This window comes from Pezoporus occidentalis, unplaced genomic scaffold (assembly GCF_034315485.1).
Source record: "Pezoporus occidentalis ecotype Australia unplaced genomic scaffold, CSIRO_AGI_Poc_V1 ctg5, whole genome shotgun sequence".
Classification (NCBI taxonomy): Eukaryota; Metazoa; Chordata; class Aves; order Psittaciformes; family Psittacidae; genus Pezoporus; species Pezoporus occidentalis.
Genome location: NW_026915835.1, coordinates 11,170,685 through 11,195,216, shown reverse-complemented (window position 1 = coordinate 11,195,216; position 24,532 = coordinate 11,170,685). Strand labels below are relative to the sequence as shown.

At 35.3% G+C, this 24,532-nt stretch overlaps 1 protein-coding gene across 6 annotated transcripts in view; it reads right to left on the bottom strand.

Annotated features, from left to right (window-relative positions):
* The window catches only part of PIBF1 (progesterone immunomodulatory binding factor 1), a 129,513-nt gene that overhangs the window by 14,809 nt on the left and 90,172 nt on the right, over positions 1-24,532 (bottom strand). For 5 of the 6 annotated variants that reach the window (XM_062636874.1, XM_062636876.1, XM_062636877.1 and 2 more), the window contains 3 exons: positions 23,199-23,301; positions 17,548-17,678; positions 7,175-7,259 (listed from right to left, as the gene is read on the bottom strand). In XM_062636874.1, the coding sequence (XP_062492858.1) occupies positions 7,175-7,259; positions 17,548-17,678; positions 23,199-23,301 (319 nt within the window). The remainder of the gene's footprint in view (positions 1-7,174; positions 7,260-17,547; positions 17,679-23,198; positions 23,302-24,532) is intronic. The other variant, XM_062636879.1, reaches the window with a different exon arrangement.

Genomic DNA, 24,532 nt, shown 5'->3' with positions numbered 1-24,532 from the left:
CTTAGCCTGATCATTTATAGAAGCTCTCTGAAAAATTCTTATAGCCATTAACAAACTATGCATATCCTAATAGAACTAATTAGTAGCTGTTCCTCCTGCTCAGTTACATTGACTCTCTTTAATCTTACATACACTTAGAAAATACATTTGGCAACCATTTCTCAAAAACAAAAACAGAAGTCAGATTTCTACATTTGAAAGATGATGAAGTAACAATTTTCTGTTCTTAACATCACTTTTCTGTCTCATTTGTTCTGTCTTTTTCTCTGTTTTTACTTATTACCAAATAATGCTGCCTTATGTTTATCTCCTTTCCCTGCTCCCTATTAGATCATCCATTTTCTTGGACAAAATAAGCTACACTTCTAATCTCATTCACATAAGAGCTCCAGCCTGCTGTGAATTTTCTTCTCTCTTCCCAGAAAATATAATATAAAAAATATATTAATGATATAGTTAAAAAAATCATTAGATTTAATTTTATTTAAGAAACTCAGTACTTTGGAAAGTACCCTTTTTCAAGAGACATGGATGAAAAAATTAATGTAAATATAAATTCTCAGAATGATGCAAGGTGAAAACATAATTTGTGAAACTACTTCCAAATTACATTCAGATCATATATAAAAAGATGACTTAGAGAAAAGGGTTAATTTGTGTCTAGTTAGGAAAAATGAACACTAAGGAGATTTTCTTTTGGGGCATTTTAACTGAAACATGTAAGGACAAAAGGATGGCTGTGATTAAGATACTGCATTAGGACACATGAACTCTTAATCTCTGCCACAAACTCTTGTGAGTTTAGGGCAAACCACCATTTCTTTCATTGTGATTGTTGCTTCTGCAAAACAGGAGTAATGACACTTTTCTGCTTGAATTTGTGAGGATAATATTTGTGAGGTATTCGGTTACAGTGGTGAAGGCCAGAGAAATATTCAGTTACTAAACAGGATTATTTTGACATATTGTTAAGAAACCATGAAAACCTGGAAGGGGGAAGAGATATGTGGTAGTAAAAGAAAAACATTACATTTGCTCATAAATTGCGAATTATACATTAGATTTGGAAAGCTTCTTGCCAATTGAAAAATGAGTTCAACATAATAGCCACTTAGGCAAATAGCATTTTAATATTAACCTGCTAGACTGTTTTCTGCATGAACAGCTTATTAAGAGGTTTGTTTTAAAAAGAACAGGTGCTTGCAATGGCTAACCTAAATGAATTTTAACCTCACCTAGTTGAAGATTCATACCAGTTCAGGTACACATTTAGATAGATTTAGCGCTCACTTCGAGTGACACAACAGCTTACTGACATAAGCTAACTGGTTTTAAGTAAATAGCAACCAAACCCCATGTGTCTGTAGCAATTTAACTGATTGATATCAAATAGGTTTATTTAAACTACTACTACATGTTTTTGACTTTGTCCCATAGCAGATAGCCAGAGCCTGGTTTCTGGTTGCTAGCTTCACTTGAAGAGCTCTGGCACAGTAACACGTGAATGTGTCAATAAGGCAGGTGACCAGTTCAGCAAGTTTACATTCTATCACTTGTATGCAGAGCTGCTAATCTACCACAAGTGCACAGATGTGTAAAGGAGATAAAATATCAGCACATTTTCATATCATTTTAACTAGTATAATATTCACGTGCTGATAACTGATCATGTCTGCATAAACAATTATGTTACAGGAAACTAATGAGTATCATAAACAGCTTTAAGTTGCACTGTTTACATCAAATTTTAGCCTCTTATTTCTTACTACAGTAGTTTCACAATAGTAGTTTTAGTTTCATGGATTAAAGATTATTGTAATCGCCAGGCTGCACTGCACACAAGTGATTTCAAGCAGTTTAAAAAAAAGGAAGTGTAAATTAACTTGCATATATTCATATAAACTAAAACTGATCTTAGCATTTAGAGGAGTACCTATTTAAAGCCTTCTATTGATGTCTCTTATACCACTGTCTCATTTTTGTTTCTTTTCAAGCCTCCTAAAATATTTCTATTTAAAACATAAGAAGAATGTCCCCATTTGTTATACTTGCTGTTCCCCCCCCAAGAACAATGGATTATCCACGTTAAAAACATAAACAACAGTTTATTAATTTTCAAGATTTTAGAAGCCACTTTCTATACTCTGCACTTCGATTTGGAAAAGTTAAAATAAATAGATTTAATTGTGCATATTATTGGTTTTCTTCCTATGATACATCTGCATCCTCAATACCAAAGAAGTAGTATAATGCCATACATCAAAGCATAGGAAATTTAAAACCTCTTAAATGTAACCTCAGAAAATGATTACTAAAACTTCTTGCCAAACATCTGAGTGCTGACAGGTTGCCCTTCCAGGTTTTCATCTGAAGTCTGCAAGCCAATGGATAAAGTCTAAAATTGCACTTATGTTCCAAAATACTAACAACTGCATCAAGTATGAAAGGCAATGGAAGTGCCAAGATCACAGAGCCTACAGTAAATATTCCTTTAAGTGAAGGGCTGACTGTTGGAAGAGGAGAAAAATCCTCAAATGACATAAAAGGAAACATGAATCAAGAATTTCAGCTAAAAAGATTTAGCAGATTCATCCCACTTAACTTTACCACTTAGGAGAACTGCACTTTGGTGTCTTTAACTTATAGATTCCGATTATATCCACAAAAGGATAAAGTTTGGATGTAGATAAAAGACGGCACAGAAGTTTGGTGTGCTATACTCAACAATTCTGGACACAAAATGCCCTCTTTTTCACAAGTAATACTGACATATAAATATTTTTACTTGCTCTTTTCCTTGCTGGACCCTTTCCAAAGGTGATTCAAACTGCTAACCTAACTGACAACAATTCACCTTTGTAGGTTTCTTTTCTTTTTGGTCAGGTTTCTGTCTAGTGATCTGAATGGTCCCAGTGCAGCATCAGAGATGTGCCAGAGCTGGTGCAAGAGGAGGAAAGAGAAGGAGAATCAGGAGCAAAGAGGTAAGTGTTAATAGGTTAATAGGTATTGCGTCAACGCAGGCACAATATATAAAGGAACATTATTCTTACTTGTGCTCCCCTGATTACATGAAGCACAAGGGCGACAAGGGTCCACATTTTGGGGAAAGTGCTGAAGTTAAGAGTGGAAGAATGAAGGCTACAGGTCCTTTCCTTTTTTTTTGCTGTGGTTTGGTTACCCACAGTTAAAAGACAGAGGGTCAAAAGTGCAAAGTCCAGCTGATTAAAAAGAGAACACAGACTCAAACAACAATTAAAAAAAAAAAATCTGGATTTGAAATAGCCATTTTTTTTTAAAAAAAAAGAACACTGTTTACTAGAAGGTTACTAACGGGAGCCCCCATTGTTCCTCCAAACAATGTTTTATGCTCTTCTAATGGAGCTGGAAAAACAATTAAAACTCCTATTGGTTATCTTGACAAAACATATAAAATTTCTTAGTCTGAAACCAGATGAAAAATTTGGCTGTACTAGCTGTACTTGTTATCATGTGTTAAGGCCTTTACAAATGGCATCACAACACTGTGTACCCCAGTTCCTTCTGACAGCTCAGAGGGCAGCAGCACTATGAGGGCTTTAGTATGAACCCCTAAGAACATAATCCCATCATGATCCCGGATACTGATCATTCATGATAATGCCATTGAACTCCCTCTAAAATTGTGAAGTTTGCATTTATCCATATTATGATTAGAAATTTTGTTGTACCAGCCAATTCTCAGTGACCTAACTGAAATGCTATATTAAAAAGTTTCTCATATTCATTTACTAATTCAGAAAAAAAAAAGGCAATAGCAGGCCAAGAAACAGTTAGGAATTTGCGCCAAGCATATAGCCTAAGGAAACTAAGAAAAGCTTCAGTTTTTCTCCTTCATGAACGGACCCAACCTTTTAAGGATGTGTATAGTCAGATGGCCAATTTTCACTGTAGTTTCCCACAGCAAAATATAATCACCATCATCAAATTAGCTGTCTACATAATTTGAAATAATGAACTACTTTATTATGTGAATAGCTAGTGTCATTTTTTCCTGTACTAAAAGAACTTACGCAAGAGCCCTGTATAAATTCTTCCAAGATTCAGACTTTAAATATTAAAACTTTTTTCTACCAAAATTAAAATATGTGGAAAAGGGAGTAAGATTAAGCATGAATGCAAGTTCTTTATTTAGAAAGTATATAAAATGCTGTAATTACCTCCAAAGCAAGCATTATGAATCCAGCTGATATCACAAGGAGATAAAAATGAAAAAACCCTACCTCTCAAACTCTAAATTTCATTAAAAAGAGTTAATACAGTCTGAGACCACACAGGCTGGAATACCTTAAGTCAAAACTGTATATTTATTGAAACATGTCAGTTTAATACAGCACTAACTTCGTTTTGGAATTTTGTTTGTACTTTTAACATACCTAAACTTGATTTTATGTTAACTATGGATATCTTGGACTTATCTATTCAAGAATCCCAATGTTTTTACTTGCAAACATGAAGGTAACAAGGTAATTTCTAAGATATGACAGTTCAGTATGTGCAATGACTAAACAAGACTGATTGTAATCAATGATAGCATGTACAGAACACATAAACCCATAATTCGTATTTCTCAAATTGCATAAATCTGTATTTAGAGACTGCATGTTACTTTTACTTAAAAGCACATACCTTGTCTAAATGAAGTTAAGTCTATGATTAGAAAATTTGGATTTTTTTTTTTCCTATTAGCAGGGATAGTTATTGGGAAGTGGTGATGTTACCGCATATTTAACCTTTTCCTTAAGATGGAAAAAAAAAAATTAGTTGAAGCCTACCTCACTGTAAACTAAGTTGTCCTATTGTGTACAAATATTTCAATACATGAAGTAATTGCCTTTTCCAGAAATCCATAAACTGTAAAACTCTGCATTAAAAGTAAAAAGTAAAAGGCTGCATTAGGAACAAACAGAAATGACAAATCTAAACCACATACACAAGCCACCTATTTTTGCACATTTTTATAAACCAACTTTAGCTAATTTTTGTGTTCCTTAGGGTTTTTTTTTGTGCATTGTACAAGCATTTCATAATTTTCTTCCCCCAAACAGACAACTTTGAATATTTCTTTTTCAGTATTTATATCATTTTCTGCATAGTAGACTTTAAAAACTGTCATCACTGTTACACAGGTAAACAACATGACTAATATGGCCTATTTTTCATAGATCTAAAAAGAATTTTGACAAAACAGTAGTAATTTTGGAAAAAATTTGCTCAATTTCTTAACATCCAGGCTATGAGGAACATTCAAGATGTAGACTGGTTTAGACTTCATTATTTGTTTTCTTTTATATAAAGCCTGCCTCACTCAGCCTTGCTTGAGTTATTTGCCAGAGTCTGAAAATTTTAAGTGGTCAAATGACACAACATGGGTATAGGCATTGGAAAGAATAGCTATCGAATGGTTACTTCTGATCCATCCACAGATGATCCTGCCAGGTCAATGACACCTGCAGGTTGGGGAAGCACGTTCAATTACTCTTTTCTGTATTTTAATTTCTATGCATGGAGCTTCACAAGCACTAATATTCAGAGAGTTAAATGCAAAAAACTATTCTAGAAGGAAACTGCATCAGACAAACATCCAGTGCAATTCAGCACTGAAAGTAAACAACTGAAGAACATTATTTCTTTTTACTTTTAAGGTGATCGTTTCACATTTGAGATCTGCACTAACACAACATAATTAATACAGTTTTACTTAAGGCTTCCTTAGACTCAGCTGTCAATGAAATTGTTTTGGTTTGGTTCTAGGAAAAAACAGCTTTGTAACTGGTTAGCAGACACGAACTGGTTTGGACCATTACGTGAGTTTTGATTTCCTGATCTAAGAAAAGAATTTGGGGGAATAGCAAGGAAAGCAGATGGAGAACAATTCTGAAGGCAGAGTGAAAGGACTTCAAGAGGTGCATGGACAGTCAGTTTTCTATGGAAATACTGGCATTAATATGAGTGATAATGCAATCTCTGAAAGGATATTTTAGGGGAGTTGTAGAATCTCCTTCTACAGTTCTTCTCTCTTCCCAGTCAGAAAACTGGAAGGACATATTCAGAGAACCATTGATATGACACTATGATGATCTTTCCGAATACGTAACTGGCTATTTAGGTCCCATCACCACCAATATATAACTTGTGCTGTTTTCCCTCACATTCATAGATTTTGATTCATTAATGTTGTATCTTCTCTGCAAATCCTTGTCAAATCATTTAGCAGCTCTAGGAGACCAGTTAAGAACTTCTCATGGTAAGCTTTTGGATTTGTATCTTCAGTATTCTACAGCTTCAGCAACTTTCCATATTACCATTCACCTTTTTTCAGATCATTTGCATATGGGACTCATTCAGTAAACTTTATTTATTTCTATCCTTTGCTCCAGACATTTAATCTACAGAAAGATTTTCTCTCATACTCTATGACATGTTAGTCTCTTAAGATTGCTTAGAGAGAAATATGGACAAAATCCTTTTAGGAATCCCCATATGGAGCATTTATGTCTAAATGGCAAGATTTTGCATACTTTCAGGATTGAGAGTGCATTCTGGTAGCATCTCGATTCCTTGCTTGGATGAAACACATGCAAGTACATACAGAAGTACCCTGACTTTTGTCTGGATGAAACCTGTGTGACTACCATCCTGTTTTCTCTCCCCAAATCCTATTTTGGAGATGAAAATAAACTCAGATATGTGTACTGGAAATGAACTGGACAATGCTTTGTCCAGGTTTTTGAACTCAATAACTGGGGAGAAGGGAGAGACCTGGGCCATACTGTGGCACATGCAGGTCTTGCAGGTTACATGTGTTATTAATTTCACTACCTTTACCTAAATACTCACTAAATCCTTGCAAATGCTGAATACTTTGCAAGGCACATCTGTTGTATAAGAAAGAAAAGAAAGAACAGTGAGATTAAGTCATCAAAAAGAATTCAGCAACTGAGAGTGTAACTAACTCAGAGCACAACTGAGAGCCTCCTGAGTGCCTGACAGACATGATTACCTCTGTGTCTGAAAGCAACACAGACAAAACCCCAAGAAATCAAACCAAAGTAAACCAACTTTCCCCCATGGTTTAAGGCTGAAAAAAGGGAAAAAAAACACACTGATAGCAGTAATGCTAAACCAGGAAGATTACCTCACGGTGATTTAGAAGTCTCTCCAAATCTGTTGCCATTTGATTCTTGACACGCAGCAAAGCTGTCTTTTCTTTATTTAAAAGACTGGGAAAAAGAGGATAGGAAATACAGTAATAGCAACAGATAATCTCTTTTAATCTTGTATTCTGGCTGAAACATGCATTTTCTAAAGCTAAATACTGGCAACGAGGAAAATCTGCTCAAGTAATTGTATCAAATGATCCTTCTCTATGTTCAAGCACTGGAACTGTTTATAAATAGGCCTGAATGTACTGATACATACAAAATCTCACTTTAGTTGAACAGAAATACTACTCAAAATCATCATAAAATATGGGGGTGAGGGTAGTGTTGATTCTCTTAAGAATTTAAACTATCAGAATCTTCTGTCTTGCTTTCTTCTATGCAAAATGAGCTCATTTTATAAATAAAGTAAGGCTCCATATATCTACATTTCTATATCAAAATGTGTATTTCTTTGTTGCATGCATCACTAGTAGCGGCAAACACTATTCTCTCAGTATCACCTATTTTTATACTACTGTATTAAGGATTTTGAAAGTAACAACTACAACTACAAGGTAGAACATCATCTAACTCTCCCTTTTAGCTGTGTAGTTTCTGCAGAATTTGTAAATTTTTTTGCCTTTTTTTTTTTGTTTTATATTCCTGGACAATGCATGGGGTCAAGTTTATCCTGTGAACCAAGTATGAAAACTGTTTTAGCATGAAGGCATGCTTTTATAGCACAATGTCAAGTTTAATTGTTCTTTGTTTTCCCAGTTACAGAATGCAAACATTTGACGTGTTTAGCATATACATTCTGATTCCAGGCAGCAATTCTAATATAATTAAATGTATTTTTGTATTTAGCCCCCACATTGGTTTCTATCAATAAACTTCAGACTCATACATGCATAATGCCAGTATATAATCTAGTTTGTTAAAACGACCACAGAGGTTTTCTTGGAAGACCAATGGTATATATGCCATTATCATGATGTAAGTAAATAGGTTGCACAACTTGAATTATAACATAAATCAACAACTATGCAATTCTGCATATGAAGTGCAAATATGCAATGCTGAATAGAGGTCAGGAAGTTCAAAAGCAAATGTATTAAAATTTTATAAATGCAATAGAACAATTATATGTTACAAATTATTTAATACTCCCAGTATTTAATCCAGGAATGATTAACAAAATAAATCAAACTTTTCTTTAATTGGCTGTTATCATCTGTTTGCTTCAAATAGGCAACATCATTCTTTGCCACAGAAATTTTCCTAGCAAGCTCGGTTTTGTAAATTATGACTATCAATTTCTTCTAGGCATTCATTAACTCTCAGAAAACTTGTAAGTTTTGGCAAAATTGCTCAGTTGTCTGAGTTATTTAAAAGCAAAGTAGTAACATTCATGAAAAACTACAAAGTTTAATATTTTCAAGAGTTATTTTCTATGACATTTTTAATCATGATGAACTTGCAGTACTATATTTTTCCTGGGTTCATATGTTGTAACTGACTGATATGTCATTTTTCCTTGGATTTCTGTACTTCCTAATAGCATAAACCAATCCTTTCAGAGACTCACAAACTTATTAGAGAAGCAATAATAAAAGTTCCTTTATGCCTTAAATAGTGTACGGAATAAGCATAAGCATTAGTGTTCATGGCTAAACCAGAAGTTCACATTCAGCGTTCAATTTCATCTACAGAACAGAACCTATTCTAGTTATACCTTCTGAAACAGTATGACATGACTGATCTATATTGAGCAGTTGCAACTTTCTTCTTTCTTTGTTTATGGTCAAATATAGAAATTAGACTGCTACATGACTCAGTACCACTTGATGTGTCTTATGCCATACATATGAATACAGAATTACCAAAGGGTGTGCAGACTTCAGATTTAATAGTTCTGCAACTGCAGAGAGGGGGAAATAAATACTTGTGAAAGAATACTGCAAAAGAGGCACACATACATTTAAAAGCAGTTACCAGACATCACAAAGTAAATTCATACCTCTAATGAGCAAGTAAAGCAGAAATACCTTCAAAAATTCACTTTGGGGAAGAAGACTGACCATTTCTGTCCCTCTTATGAAAACATTCTTAACAGGCAGCTTGGGTATCTGCAATCCTACTTGATTCAGTCAAGGAGGTTCTAGCTTTAAACTACCTTACACTTCATCAAACAATAGTTTAAGTTAATCCAGTTTTAATGGGCAGTGTAGCAAATCAGAGAGCAGCTTTACAGTTTGTTTCACCTGCCCTAAGTGAAAATTGATGCTGAAAAATCATCCTTCCCTAATAACATACTGGTAACCTGCTCTTTATACTGGTATCTGAAAATTTGTTACCATGTAAGTAGGTCACTTCACTGGAAGCTGTAGTCTTTATTTTTCACAGGGATCACCAAAACAACTTGATTTACCATGTACAGCGGAAAAACACAGCTGAAACAAGGATGAAACTATTCCATTTAGTAACTGAGTGCCTTAACTGTCTTACTGTGATTCTGAAACCACAGTCTCTAAGTCTAGACAAACCAGATTCTCACACCAAGGGTTACAACTTTCATCTTAAGAGACAAGATCTTCTTTACTATCTTTAACTAACCATACTTTAAAGTTTTCATGATACAGAGATGTATTAATGTACTAGAGTACTAATCATTGAAAGAAATCTTCCAATGACTTGCTCTGGGGTGAAACTGTGTAAACACTTGGGAAAAATGGACTGTGTTGAAGTGATACAATATCCTTGCAGCTATTTAACAGCACAAACTCTGTTTTCACACTGCAGATGTAGACTAGGCTATGCTCCACACTCCTGGTCACTGACTGCTCCATCCTGAATGTGCAGAAGGTGGTCTTTGTGATACATCATATAAGCGAGGCCTCCAAAGTCCCGGTTGGAGAATTAACTGAGGAGCAATGCAGCTCTGCTTTTTCTTGTATGTCTTGATTTCCAGAAGAAACCAAATGTCTGGGAGGAGACTCAGTTTCATTCCGTCATGCTTTCAAAACCTAACCAGGTATGAATCCAGGTGCCAGGAATGCAGGACTTACCATGGAATACACTTGTCTTATACATACACATTGTTCATAGCAACCACTGGATTGTTTTGTTTTGTCAGGATCTAAAGCCAAGGTAGCTTGGTTGTCATAAAGACATTTTTAGGTGACCTGATTTTTTTTTTTTTTTTTTTTTTTGAGAATGGAGACTAATATTTTCCAGTCTCAGACTTTTAAAACCTTTTGAATTTGGGCAATTAGCCCAAATCTCTGCTAGCTACTATATTAGCTGCTATCCTGATCACAAACTTCTATTATTAGGTATTCTGCATAATGCACTTATGTTGGACACACTAAATAAACATGAATTTACATATTACTGGGTTTTATTATTACTTCTATTCAGGTTGAAGAAAAGAAATACATTTAGTTTTCAGTGATTGTGTACCCCAAATGCTGTAAGAAATAAGGCCTTTCTGTTAATTTCATGTTACAGCATGGTAAAAGTGAAAACAGAAGTCCAATCTTGAGGGGTTTTTTAACATTTTATAGTCATATACAAGTATTACCATAAAAAAATTATTATTGCTTAATAATGTTAAATTGAGTGCTTGAGGTGGCTTAAAAATTCATCTGTGTAGTGTCCAAACTGAAAAGAAATTCCTTTTACAAATTGTAGAAAAAAAAAACCCAAACAAATAACTTTTAAAAAGCTGTAATACAGGTCAGAAAACATTAATTTATAGAAAAAAATAAATATATTTCTACAAATTTTATTTGGAGCATTTCTCAGATTAAACTGGAGTAGCATTGGAATAGATGCATATTTCACAGAATGGTAGTGTTCTCGTAAGAGCTCACTGCCCATTCTGGGATAAGAAAAACTCATCTAACACTGTATGCTGAGCTTTGTAATGTTTAGATGGCAAACAGAGAACCCAAAATGTTTTAAGTAAGGAACATTTCAGTACATAGCTTCTTAGTGAGCAAAATCCTTGTACTGCTTCTGGATTTGCCACACAGTTAGGCTTTTGAGGAGTGCTTTTGGGTAAGTGAACCACTTTTAAAACCAGCCATCAGTACAGAGAAATTTGAGTAACTGCATTTAAAATAAATACCCTCTCTTTATGAATGAAGTCCTGTTTAATGTCTCCAGTTACTTATAAACCTAGATGTTTTTACCAGAAAATTATGTACTAAAACTACAGTTACTTCACTACACACATAAGAATAAAATTCAGAGATTTGTTTTCCCACAGCATGACACAGTTACAAGGCATTTCTTTTCAAAAGCAGTGCTAAATGTGATGTTTTCGTTTCTGGTTAAAGAACTGTATGCTAGAGAGATTTCTTTATAGTAATAAGGAGTCATCCTCTTACATGCCACTGCTTGTATTAACCATGGCTATTTGCTTTTATTAACAAGAGTGCTATGTAGGCTAACATAAACGAGAGGTTACTTAACAGAATATTCTGAGATACAAAGACCACCTATAAATTCACCCTGCAGATGCCCTGTCAGTCAAGAGCAGAGGCTTTGTTTCCAAAGTGTATCTGCAGGTGCATGGATCAGTGCACAAGCACATGCAGTGTTCTGCTCCCAAGACCACCTCAGTTTTCCCCATAGCTAAATGCCAGCACAGCCTGTGGCCTGGATGGGAGAATTCTAAAGGGATGGAAAGGAGGGTGATAGTGAACATACCTGTGGGTAACATCTGACAGAGCTTAGATTACCCCTAAATAACCTCTCTTTTTATCTTTGAGTGGTAATACACTCGTGCCTTCACACTTGAATCTAAGCAGTTACATCACACACCTGTAATAACCTGGAGATGGGAACCTAAGTTGTTTTTGCAAATAACTAACAATCGTTATAATTACAGCTACTCAGCTAAGCATTTACAACACTTCTTAGTGAAGGTATGGCTAAAGATCCACAGACATGTGAAAAATGTCTAGAATTGACACACTTCTCAGCAAGCCACTGAAGTATCTCCAGCTCTGGTGAAATATCCTACTTCGAGGCCTGGATTCCATCTTTTGACTATTCCTGTCCTTTCAAGGAGAGGTTATCTAGGGTTTTGAGCAAACCTAATGTAGCAAAAAATGTCTTTATCCATGGCAGGGCACTTGAATAGATGTCTTTACCCATGGCAGGGTGTTGGAACTATATGATCCTATCTTTACAGGTCCCTTCCAATCCAAACCACTCCACGATTATTCTATGATTCAGTTTGGCAGCTACTGACATAAGCAACTTTGAGTACTATTTGAATAGTCCTTCCAAGTGAAGTCATTTTGATAGAGAGGGTCTGAATGATAGCTTCAGCTTTAGAGGTACGATGCTTAAGGATGAAGGCATGTAAAGCTCTCTGGTTACAGTGAACTTTGAAAGCCATGATGGAAGGAATACAGGGACATTGTTTGGGAAGCCAGAGATCAGGTCAGGAAAGCTAAGGCCCAGTTAGAACTGAGTCTTGCCAGGGATGTCAAAGACAACAGGAAGGGCTTCTATAGGTATGTCGCAAACAAAAGGCAGATTAGGGATAATGTGGTCTCTCTCTGGAAGCTAACGGAAGAACTGGCTACCCTGGATTTTGAGAAGGCTGAGATTCTCAATGACTTCTTTGCCTCAGTCTTCACTGGCAAAGGTTCTGACCACACCACCCAAGTCTTGGAAGGCAGACACAGGGATTGTGAGAATGAAGAAGACCCTAGGCCCACTGTAGGAGAGGATCAGGTTTGAGATCATCTTAGGAACATGAATGCGCACAAGTCCATGGGACCTGATGGAATCCATCTGTGGGTCCTGAAGGAGCTGGCAAATGAAGCTGCTAAGCCACTGGCCATCATATTTGAAAAATCACGGCAGTCAGGTGAAGTTCCCAATGACTGGAAAAAGGGAAATATAACCCCCATTTTCAAGAAGGGGAAAATGGATGACCTGGGGAATTACAGACCAGTCAGTCTCACCTCTGTGCCTGGCAAAATCTTGGAGCAGATTCTCCTGGAAGGCATGCTAAGGCACATGAAAATCAACAAGGTGCTTGGTGACAGCCAGCATGGCTTCACTAAGGGGAAATCCTGCCTGACCAATTTGGTGGCCTTCTATGATGGGGCTACGGAGGTGCTGGATAAAGGCAGAGCAGTTGACATCATCTACCTGGACTTGCGCAAAGCTTTTGATGCTGCCTGGCATGACATCCTTGTCTCTAAACAAGGTCTAGGTTCGATATAAGGAAGTTCTTTACTGTGAGGGTGGTGAGGCACTGGAATGGGTTGCCTAAGGAAGTTGTGAATGCTCCATCCCTGGCAGTGTTCAAGGCCAGGTTGGACAGAGCCTTGGGTGACATGGTTTAGTGGGAGGTGTCCCTGCCCATGGCAGGAGGGTTGGAACTTGATGATCTTAAGGTCCCTTCCAACCCAAATAATTTTATGATTCTACGAATCTACAGGACTTCTCAAAAGTATTATATCAAAATGATCTGCCTAAATCTGTCCAACTCCTTCTACGGAAATAACTGCTGTCAGAAATGCCACTTTCACAGAATGATGCAGTGTGGGTAACCCTGAATACATCTGTTGCCCCTGAAGGGACCACATTATTAAGTTGCTTTAGGCCATTTTGTGAAAAATCAGTAAAAATATGGCACAAGAAGTTTCACAAGGAGATTGCTGTCACAGATAGCCATCCTTATAGTTGCCTTCCTCTTGATGCCGATTTCATCAAGACTGTGTATTTCATGACAAAATCAAAACCACATCCAGCAGCAACCAACAGCTTTCTCAATAGACAAGGAAATACAAAGCGCTGCAGGTTGCTGCAAAGCATTTGCAAGATTGCAACAAAGTGCTGACTCATCATTCTGAGAAATCTGCTGGAATCTAACCACACTAGGAGGAGTACATTCTAAAAAGATCATTGACCTGCACACTGAAGCCCATTGGGGATTAAGTTTAAAAAATTAAATTCACTTGGAAATTAGTCCCTGCTGATCCCTCCACACTCAAATGAAGTAGGAGATGATAAAGAACACTGGCACTGATAATACAGATGTGACTGCTCCAGTTAGGGAATCCATGACTTGCATAATGCAGAACCGCCTCTCCAGATAAGCAGATGAGATAAAAACACAACACGAAAAGAACATTCCTCTACCATAGATTCTGCACACCAAATACAAAGGCAGAAAAAGCATGATCAAACACTGGGCAGCCATGAAGGTAAAACTAAGTATTCAGTCCTGATTGTCAGGGTGGAGGCATATCAACATTACCTTAATTTTTCTACAATCTGGTACTCAAATATAAAATTTAAAAAATAATGAATTAAAAATTTACTAGTATTTTAAAGGTGTGCCTCAAAACAAGAAGTTGAACATTATTCTTCTGTTAGCTGCTACTTGTGAAATTGCTTTATAGAAATAAATTTAAGGTATTGTATGTAAAAAAAAAATAATGTGCTTTCTGTAACTGTAGTATAAATTAGAACTGTGGTATTAACTATTAATTATAGGTAATGCCTGAAAAAACATTTCTCATTAAAATGGCTTTACAAATACTAACTTTTTTCCTTAGTTCTGAGATAAACCCGGCTTCATAAACCATGTTTAGTGTTTTCACTGTTACTTTTCTATAGCACCAACATTATCAGCAGAATTGAGGGCCCTCCTCGAAGAGCATTAATTCTCTGACATCATCCTCTCAAAAATATTTGACACACAAACCAACAAAGTTCTGTTTAATAAACTAAAATGGATAGGAATAGTGGGCTAAATATTTTGATCCAGCAGAGCTTCACTTGGCATGTATTTGGTAAAGATTATCATTAATTTACTGAAATAGCATTCTGACTCAGTTCTGGAATAGCTGGGAGCTAGACTGGTCCACAAAGTAATCTGAAATCACCTAAGGGATATTTTAACTTAAAACTCTCATCAGCAGATTCCTCATGACAAAAGTGTGCTGGAATGTAATGGTTCTCTATTTAGAAATCCCTTCCTCTAACCTTCCTCTCACTTAAGGAAAGCAAAGGACCAACATTATCAATTTTATACCAGATTACAATTTCTTCTGTTCTCGAGGGAATATAAATTAACAATTTAGGACATTTGTTTTAAATCTGGAGTTCTGAATAGAAAAATTAGGGACTACCTGTCTGTACCAAAAGTCCTGAGATATCAGGCTGTTTCCAAGAATTTCATTGGCCCATGAAACTACAGCAAAGTTGAGGCAAACTTGTGATAAGGAAATAATAGCTATTTTTAGTTTTCAAGAAATACTGGAAACTACAGGAAAAAACTTACCAAAACATTTGATGTGCAAAGTAAATGTTACTTTTTTTGCCACAAAACCATTAAGGATAAAAATATTTTTTTGCCAGACCACACTTTCATTTACAGAAACATGGACTGGTGGTGAGCACACGCCAGCTCACCACAGTAGAGTACTGCTAGTATGTTTACCACGAATGCTCTCACTGTGGTGCAGATCCATTTTCTTCCTTAACCTCAGGCACGTTAAGATGCCAAAAATTCCCTTTATAGTTAATGGAGAGTAACAGGCATCTCTAGCAAATGACTCACTCCATCCAAAATCTGAACTGCTTTTTAGAGATGCCACTTCCTCCATGCACTATTAAGGAAAGCTGATCTAACCAAGTTCCTAATTTAGGTGCCTTAATTTGTAGGCTAAGTTTAGGAAGACTATCTGGGCATACAGATTGTTTGTAATGAACCATAAAAACTCAAGGGAATCAATGCTAATAATGCATATATTTTAAGCAGAAATGACCTCACCTATTTACTCCTTTTTTTTTTCTAGCTTTTGAGAAGACTTTTGGGCCACTATGTGGATAATGGAAGATGTTTTTATGTTACCATAACCTGAACATTTAATTTGCTAGCAACCAGCTCTTTGATGATTTTTTCTTTACAACTGAAATGTCAAATCCTGCATATACAGAGAGAACATTATGATTTTTCATCTGCAAAACTATAATTTACCATTGAAGCTTTTCTTATATCAAGTCTAGGAAAATATTAAAAACCACTTGATTCTGGAATAAAAAAGGATCTATTCTTACTGAATAAAAGTTAAACCTAGTGAAAGCTATCTTGTTAGGAAGTATGAATGAATATTTCAGTTTATTTATAAATGCACTGATTTATGGATAGATTTACTTGGACGATAAGCGTTTTCAGGTATTCCTCAAGGGATAACAAATACTATCCCAAACTATCAAAACACTCTGAATAGATACATATGTAAGACAGTATGCAAAGTATTTAGCTGAGTCCTAGTTTTTCTATTGTCATTGCTTCAGCGGATTTTTTGGAAAAAAAAAACGGTATTTTTCATGTAATTGCTTCATAATACAATCACATTAATATTTCATAGTTTTTACTGTATGCATGTCCTAAACCAAGATACCAAGGATGCTGGAGAGGGACTCTTCACTAGGGACTATAGTGACAGGACAAGGGGTAATGGGTTGAAACTTAAACAGGGGAAGTTTAGATTGGATAAGGAAGAAGTTCTTTACTGTGAGGGTGGTGAGGCACTGGAATGGGTTGCCTAAGGAAGTTGTGAATGCTCCATCCCTGGTGGTGTTCAAGGCCAGGTTGGATAGAGCCTTGGGTGACATGGTTTAATGGGAGGTGTCCCTGCCCATGGCAGGGGGGCTGTAAGTAGATGATCTTAAGGTCCTTTCCAACCCTAACTATTCTATGTTTCTATGATTCTATACCACATAAACATCTAATAGTTAAAATGCTAATTCTTCTGCAGTGCAGTGCAGCCATCGACTTCCTTGAAAATCAAGGGGCAGATTTTAACAGTTTACTTGGGAACCACATGTTAAACAGTTTATGAAGTTGTACAATGATAGGAAGATGCTGAGTGTCCAGAGTTCTGATGCTATATATAGCATCCAATCAGAGTCTCTACTAGAGGAAGTCTGCGTGAGTTATTCCCAAAATACCCTTTGCTGGTGTACTAGTCTATTATTTTTCTCTGACTTTATTTCTTTATTTTTACTTTTGTACATCTGGTGTGTCATTCTTTCCCCCTACTCTTCTGAGCTTTCCTCTATTTCATGAGACCTCTTGTCAACTTCAAACTCAGTGTAAACCTGACTGTCATTGCTGCTTTTCCATACCTAAAGCCTCTTTTTCCTGATAGTATGAGAGAAATCACAGATGCTAGAGTTACAGCATAAAGATCAGATTTAGTTAATGATGGAGTTTCAACATCTCCTACTTCATGGCCAACAAAATAATTGTTTTCTAATGATAAACACATAAGTGATTTTACTTTCATTCTAAAAATAAAGATACAGTGATTTTAATTACCTGACATCTTTTTCAAGTTGTGTAATGTGTTCTTTCTGTCGACTTATTTGAGAATCTCTCTGTTGCACAGTTTCAATGAGATATTTGTGTGGTTGTTGTACTTGATTCAACAAAGAATTTGCTCTTCCAAGCTGCCAAAAAAAAAAAAGTATTACTACTATAATTGTTGTAACTGATAAAGCACAATTACTTGATTATTGCATATTATTGATTATTACCAATTGCACAATAATATAGAAACCAACCCTGTTATTTAAGAACAAAATTACCCTCAAATTACTATTTAATACTGTATCCTCTTACTTTTCAGTTGTAATTACACAGTATTTTCACTGCAATCATGCTACCACTTTCTATACTTCCTAATCTGCATTTTCAAGAGTTTTAATATAAAAGTTTTGACTGATGAAAAAAGTTAGTATAGACAAGGCCTCTGTTTGTTCAGCTTACTGACTACAAGTGACTTTTTCAAAACAGTATACTATTAAAATGGAATTTTCAGCTTGGAAATTGAACAGAAATTGAACTGGAAAAAAACTACAGCAATACTGTAAGTCCCCTGTCCTCTAATCAATTACTGTATATGAAAAGTGAAATCCAACAGGATGTTTACAAGAGGAGTATGAAATAGCTGTCATACCTATAAGAAGGAAATAAATTTTACTAGCTCTATTCCCTGAGAAAATTAGGACCACTAGGTTTAAAAAGCTTGCAGGATATGGCTGTCATCTTGAGCAATATAACAAAACCATTCTCTAAAATATGTAGAGAACTAAGATCATACATCAAGATTTAGCAGTTTCAGCAGCTAGACTGCATGAAAGTCAAGACTACCTACTAGATTCCTTATAAAAGAAATAAAAATATTTCAAAGTAGGGGTACAAATAGGTGTAATGAAATGAATTAAATGGAAAATGGTTAAGTTTTCCAATTAGTTTATAAAATTTCTCAATATATTAAATGATTTGCATTTGCCCAATCAGACTTAGGAATCAGCTGTCCTATTTTGTTTTGTTGCAAACAAGCAGGGGAAAAAACCCACCCCTCCAACAGAACTAGCCCATTTAATATTTTAGGACTTTTCCTAAAATCAGATTTTTCTCCTATTCACAATTCTCAAAACATAAGACTGTGTTTCCTTCTTTCTCTGACTACATTATCTTTTTAGTGCAGTTTTACCTCTGCCTTGTATACTCATCAAATATGCAACAAACACACAGTAATGGTTCACATTTATTAAAAAACAAAATATAGACAAAACTTTGCTTGCTTACTTTACTGGCCTTACTAAAAGGGAAATTAACTCCACCTCATGTTTTAAAAAGTGAAATAAGAGACAGTAACATTGCACTTCTTCAAATTAATGCAGAACTGTAGGTATTATTTAAATACATTATTTCCTTCAGGAAATACCTATTCTAGTGCACAGTGAAATTCCAGGTTTATTGTAGAGAAGTAAATAAAAAAGAGGCAATCACCTTCTTCAAGAACATAAATTTCTTTATTGACAAGTAATGAAAAAGTTATTGTTTTTCTAAGAGTACAAACTATCAAAAAAGATAGGAAGGAAGACAATAGAGAATCTTTACATGAAAAAAAGGTAATTCCAAGACATGGAGTACTAATCTCTAGGATGGTCTAAAAATTGCAGAATCAAACCTTGAGGCTGTCATTATAGGAGAAAATTAATCCAACTCATCTTGTTTGGAATCCTGTTCTTGATAGCATAAAAACTTTCAAAGTTCCTCATTGTTCTGACTGATAAATACTTCAGTGGGAAAGTGAGGTAGTGTAAGCTTGGTTTGATGCTACTAAATCATCTGTTAACTTCTAACTTCACCAGCTAAAAACCATGCTGCTGTAAGGTAAAAAGGCTATCCCTTCTCTCTCCATGGTCGTGCTTTGCTGCCTGTTTGACTTTATAAACTTAAAAGAGGCTGTCACGAAATTGTAATCAATTAAGTGTTAAATGAATTTAATGGATCAATTTTGCTTATACACACATATAAACTGAACATTATCCTTGAACAAAAGCACTATTGTTTTGAAAGCAACTTTGATTTCTTTCTGCCTTAATGTACAAGATTTCCTTAAGTACTTCTGTGTCATTCTTTTAAGTGATAAATCTAATACCTTGCAACTGGACATAGAATCATACAATAATTAGGGTTGGAAAGGACCTTAAGATCATCTAGTTCCAACCCCCTGCCGTGGGCAGGGACATCTCACACTAAACCATGTCACCGAAGGCTCTGTCCTACCTGGCCTTGAACACTGACAGGCATCGAACATTCCCTGACGGGACAACTCTATCAAGCTGAAAGATTTCATCATTGTTCAGCTTGATCTATACGCTCTCATTCACAGTGAGATATAAAGTGATTTTGGTAAAAGTTTCAACTGAGGCATACAAAACGCATAAATACAATGTCTTGATGAAGGCTCAAAAAAGTAATTCAACAGCAAGCCAAATATATCAGCTTAGTAAATTTCTTTATTTAGGATATTGCTTTTACTGCATACTGACTCAATATTTGCTTTTTAAGTCAGCCAAAGAACATATTAGCCTTCTAGGCACAAGAGAGTGTCTATCCATCAGTTCTGGCACTGTGCTAAAGTGAAACTGTGCAAAGTGAATTCATTCCAAAACTTAAGATTGGACACTAAATGTACTAATTGCAGGTCACTACTTTGCAGAACCTGACATATGGTCTTCTACTTACTTAAACTCGGAGTAACATTAAGTGAACTGCAGAGGCAATAATCTGATTATCAGTAGATGAGGATCTTGGATCAGGTAATGAGAATTTATTTTACCCTAGACATGGTCAACGAACCTTTTGTAATTTTAAAATTGCAGGTCATTGCTATACAAACCAACAGAAAGAGGACTTTGAGGGAAATTTCTTTTCTAATGCTGTATCATGACCTGAAAATAGATAGGATCCTGCAGTTAAATAAAGCCTGACAAACTGTAATGGGACTGGCAAGTTTTTTTTGCAGCAGCTGAGCTTCCACAGGGTTCCAACTTTCAAGCAGGCACACTATCAGACTTTCCATCAAATGAATGAAATTAAGGAGAAGTCAGTATTTTCTTCATGGTAATACTGGACTTTCCCAGAAGATCAATATGACTTTTTTCTATAAAGCTCAACAGCAATTGGCTGTGGACAGTCCAAAAAAAGAATCTCAGAAAGAACATCCACTGTAGTTATAGCAATCTCTTTCTTTTCCTCCCTTCTTTAAAGGATTAAAAAAAAAGTTGCATGATAAATACTGCAGTGAAATAGCAGTATTAAATGCAAGTTCAAAAGAATCTTAGCATAGTTAGGGTAGGAAAGGACCTTAAGATCATCTAGTTCCAACCCTGCTGAATGGGCAGGGGCACCTCACACCAGACCATGTCACCCAAGGCTCTTTCCAACCTGGCCTTGAACACTGCCAGGGATGGAGCATTTACCACTTCTTCAGGCAACCTGCTCCAGTGCCTCACCACCCTCACAGAATAGAGAAAAGCTGGTCCAATCACTTTGGCATCAACTCTCAATCCATGTGCTAGATTTCATCCAGATGACTGAACAAACTGTCAGTCAAAAATTAATGGGCTACCTAAGCAAGATGTAGTCTACAGGGTCTCTGTTTTGCTCTTAAAAAGAAAAAAAAGACAGATGATAGCTTAGAGTAAAAGTCTGTCTTAGCTCAGGGGATTCAGTAAAGTCAGCAAAGAGAAATTTAAGAACTTTGACTACGTAAAGAAAGATAATAGATAGCAATCAGTATAAAATATGAAATACAGAAAATTTACAAGAGGAGCTACAGCTTCAAGGAAAAAATTGATACTTGCAGGCATAAAGCTCTTAGAAGGAAAAAAATGGGAGCAAATAAATCCTAGAAACAGTACAGCCCATTATGAAGAGATATGCTAAAACTGTATATAATGCTGAAGACAACATGGAAGTTTTTCGCTCTGTTTGAAAAAGTCAGATGATGGGCTTGTATAATGTAAGAATTATGAACTATATTCCAGTCCGTTAATAACAAGTGTAAACTCTTTGTGGACCTATTAAAGGATGGCGAGCAGAATAGCTTAAGTAATTGTTATAAAATTAAATGGCCTATAATCACATAGAAAACTAAAAAAAAGGAAGAAAGAAATCTTATGAAGCATTCAGACCTGGATGCCAGATATGAGTTTAATAGAAAGCAGGTCTTAAAAAAGTTTTACTTAACCTTAGGATTTTGATGCTAATAGACTTAGTAGCTGTGCATTAGCTATGTGCAAGACATTTAACTTTACACGGGATGACATTCTGATTTCAGCTATACAGTTATATGATACAAGATCAAGAAAGGGCTACTTGACATCTCACAGGAAAATAAAAAATGAGGTGAAGATGTTCTAGTGGAATTTTGCAGGAAATTGAACTAAGGTCACTGGTACTGACTGGAAGTAGTGACTAGAAGTAGTCGCTGGTAGTGACCTAGAAGCAAATATAAAATAACTGAGGGCAAGAAGAAACGTATTAAAGTGGAAACCAGTAGATTTAAGTAGATTTAAGATTTTATTAACAATAGTGAAATAATAGTGATAGAGAAGAATACCAAGGATAACATTGGATTCCTAAATCTCTGATGTCTTCAAGTCAAGAAGATTTGAAAGATATGTTTTAGTCATATATAAATTACTAGGATATACCTACGAATCATAATAAATTGGCTGACAAAACCCAAAACATTTAAAAATTTCACTTGTTCACATACCTTTCACTGAAATATTATATATAATCATATATATATGCACATATAAAATATTTAAATTTAATTGATTTTATGTATGTGGAAACTGACATTATTTGCACTGTGAACTACTGGATGTAGTTATCCTAATCTATAATTACCATGGCTTTAAAAATCAAACTGTTAACTGCATTCCTGAAATAGCCTAGAAATTCCATAGCAAATAGAAATTCTAATAGCAAATCTAAAAGCTCATTGGTTCTTAAGAGAAACATAGAAGAAAATTTAAAAATATTTAAAAAAAACTAGTTCACCCTAATTCTGGAAGATTTCATGCTGAGTTTTGTTTAGCATTTGTTTTCCGTGTCAATGCAATATGTGATTTCAGGTATTATACACAGAATTTAAAAGATAATGAAATTAAACTCATTGTAACAAGGAAAAAAAAATAATATGAGCTTTTTAAAAAAGCAGCTCATGTTAAATATTCCCTAGATTTGTATATTCAAAAGATTCAAGAACTGCACAACATAGAAAAGGATTTACAGAAGTACCTTCAAAAGTGATTTAGGAGAAGAGCTGTGTAAAATGAGGCATTCATTGAACAATTAACTATCAAACAGAACGAACTAGTTTGGCTAGCTGGTATTCAGTTCAGAAATCAGAACGCTGTTTGTCTGGCTTACATTCTTGTTTAGCCGGTAAAATAATCCCTCTTTCAATCTTCATTTCAAAATACAATATAAATTACTTTGAAAACGTTTAGCATAGAGTTTTGGTTAATTATGACGCCAGTTTTTGACATCAAATAGACAATAAACACTGTTCAGAAAATATTTCATTTTATGAACAGCTGTTCCACAATGTTTATAGTCTCTACAGATTTGATCTTTTTTTTGTAGCAGTAATTTACCTCTTGTGAAATCTGTGTTACTTGTTCCTTCTGATGTTCCAGATCTTTTACAAGCAACGAGTTTTGCTTTTCTAGCTGCAGTAACCTCCTTGCCAAGTGCACGCTGTGCCAATAAAAAGCAAACTCAAGTTGATTTTTTTCCAAAATATGCAAAAGAAATTCTCACATTTATACTTGATTGCCTTAATTTTTTCACCAGTGCTTAAATACTAATATATAAACTACACAGTGAAACATGCAGAATGGTCAAAGTTAGAAAAACAATGAAAATACTACAAATTTTAACAACACTGAAACAACATTCCCACAGTTATGCCATTGTAATATTTTTTACAAAGTAATTGCCTATATAATTTTTGCTATATAGCAATTGCAGAAATTCTGTCAAAATTTTTTTGTTTTTTTTTTTGTTTGTTTGTTTTTTAGCAACATCAGGGAATCACTGTAATTGGCTTCTCCTTAAATAATTAAACAAAATGCACATTAATATAAATTTTATATATTATGGATATTTTGTAGTGGAACACTGCAAAATGCAGTATTTTATCATTTTCAAAACAGACGCAAAATTGTTTTGTCTGACATTTATTATGGTAATAATTGTTATTGTCACTTTATGAAAATAATCTCTCAGAGAGATCCACAAATTAATTTACAAGTCAAGAGAAAGGACTGTTGAGTTACTTAAACTCCTTAGTTAAAAAATTAGATGCTCAACCTTTTTCATGTTTCATGCCCAAATTCTCAAGTGTTTATCATCAATTCCACAGCATAGTTCCATAGGGAACATGGGAAGGCTCAGCATGCAATTCCAGATATCTAACCTAGTCTTTCAGGCTGTTACTTATCACTGAGTCAATATGGTCTGTAGAGCCTGACTATATTCCAGTGAAATGGACTCCTAGATGGGGAAGTAGAGTGGGCTCCAAACTCCACTGAATATATTGATTAGAATTAAACCAGTTATAGTGGGAGGTTAGGTGCCCAATCTCCATGTTAAACCTATGATTAGATGTCTAAATTTATGTATTCTGTCATGAATCCTGCATCTTTGTAGGATTCAGCAGCTTGGTGGCTTATTATCAAAATTGTTTCTAGAGAATTTATCCATGTAACCGTCTGTGTTACGTACTTTAGTCACCAATATATTTCACAACATAACATGGGAAATTCAGAGAAATGACGAAGATACACAGGGCTAATACCACCATTTAGCATGTCTTAACCACTGAACTAATGGCTCTCTACAACAATCTATCCTTCCATTCAAATGTGTGCCATTTTTCAGGAACACTGTACACTGAAGAAAGGAAGAAGTCATTCCAATGCAGATC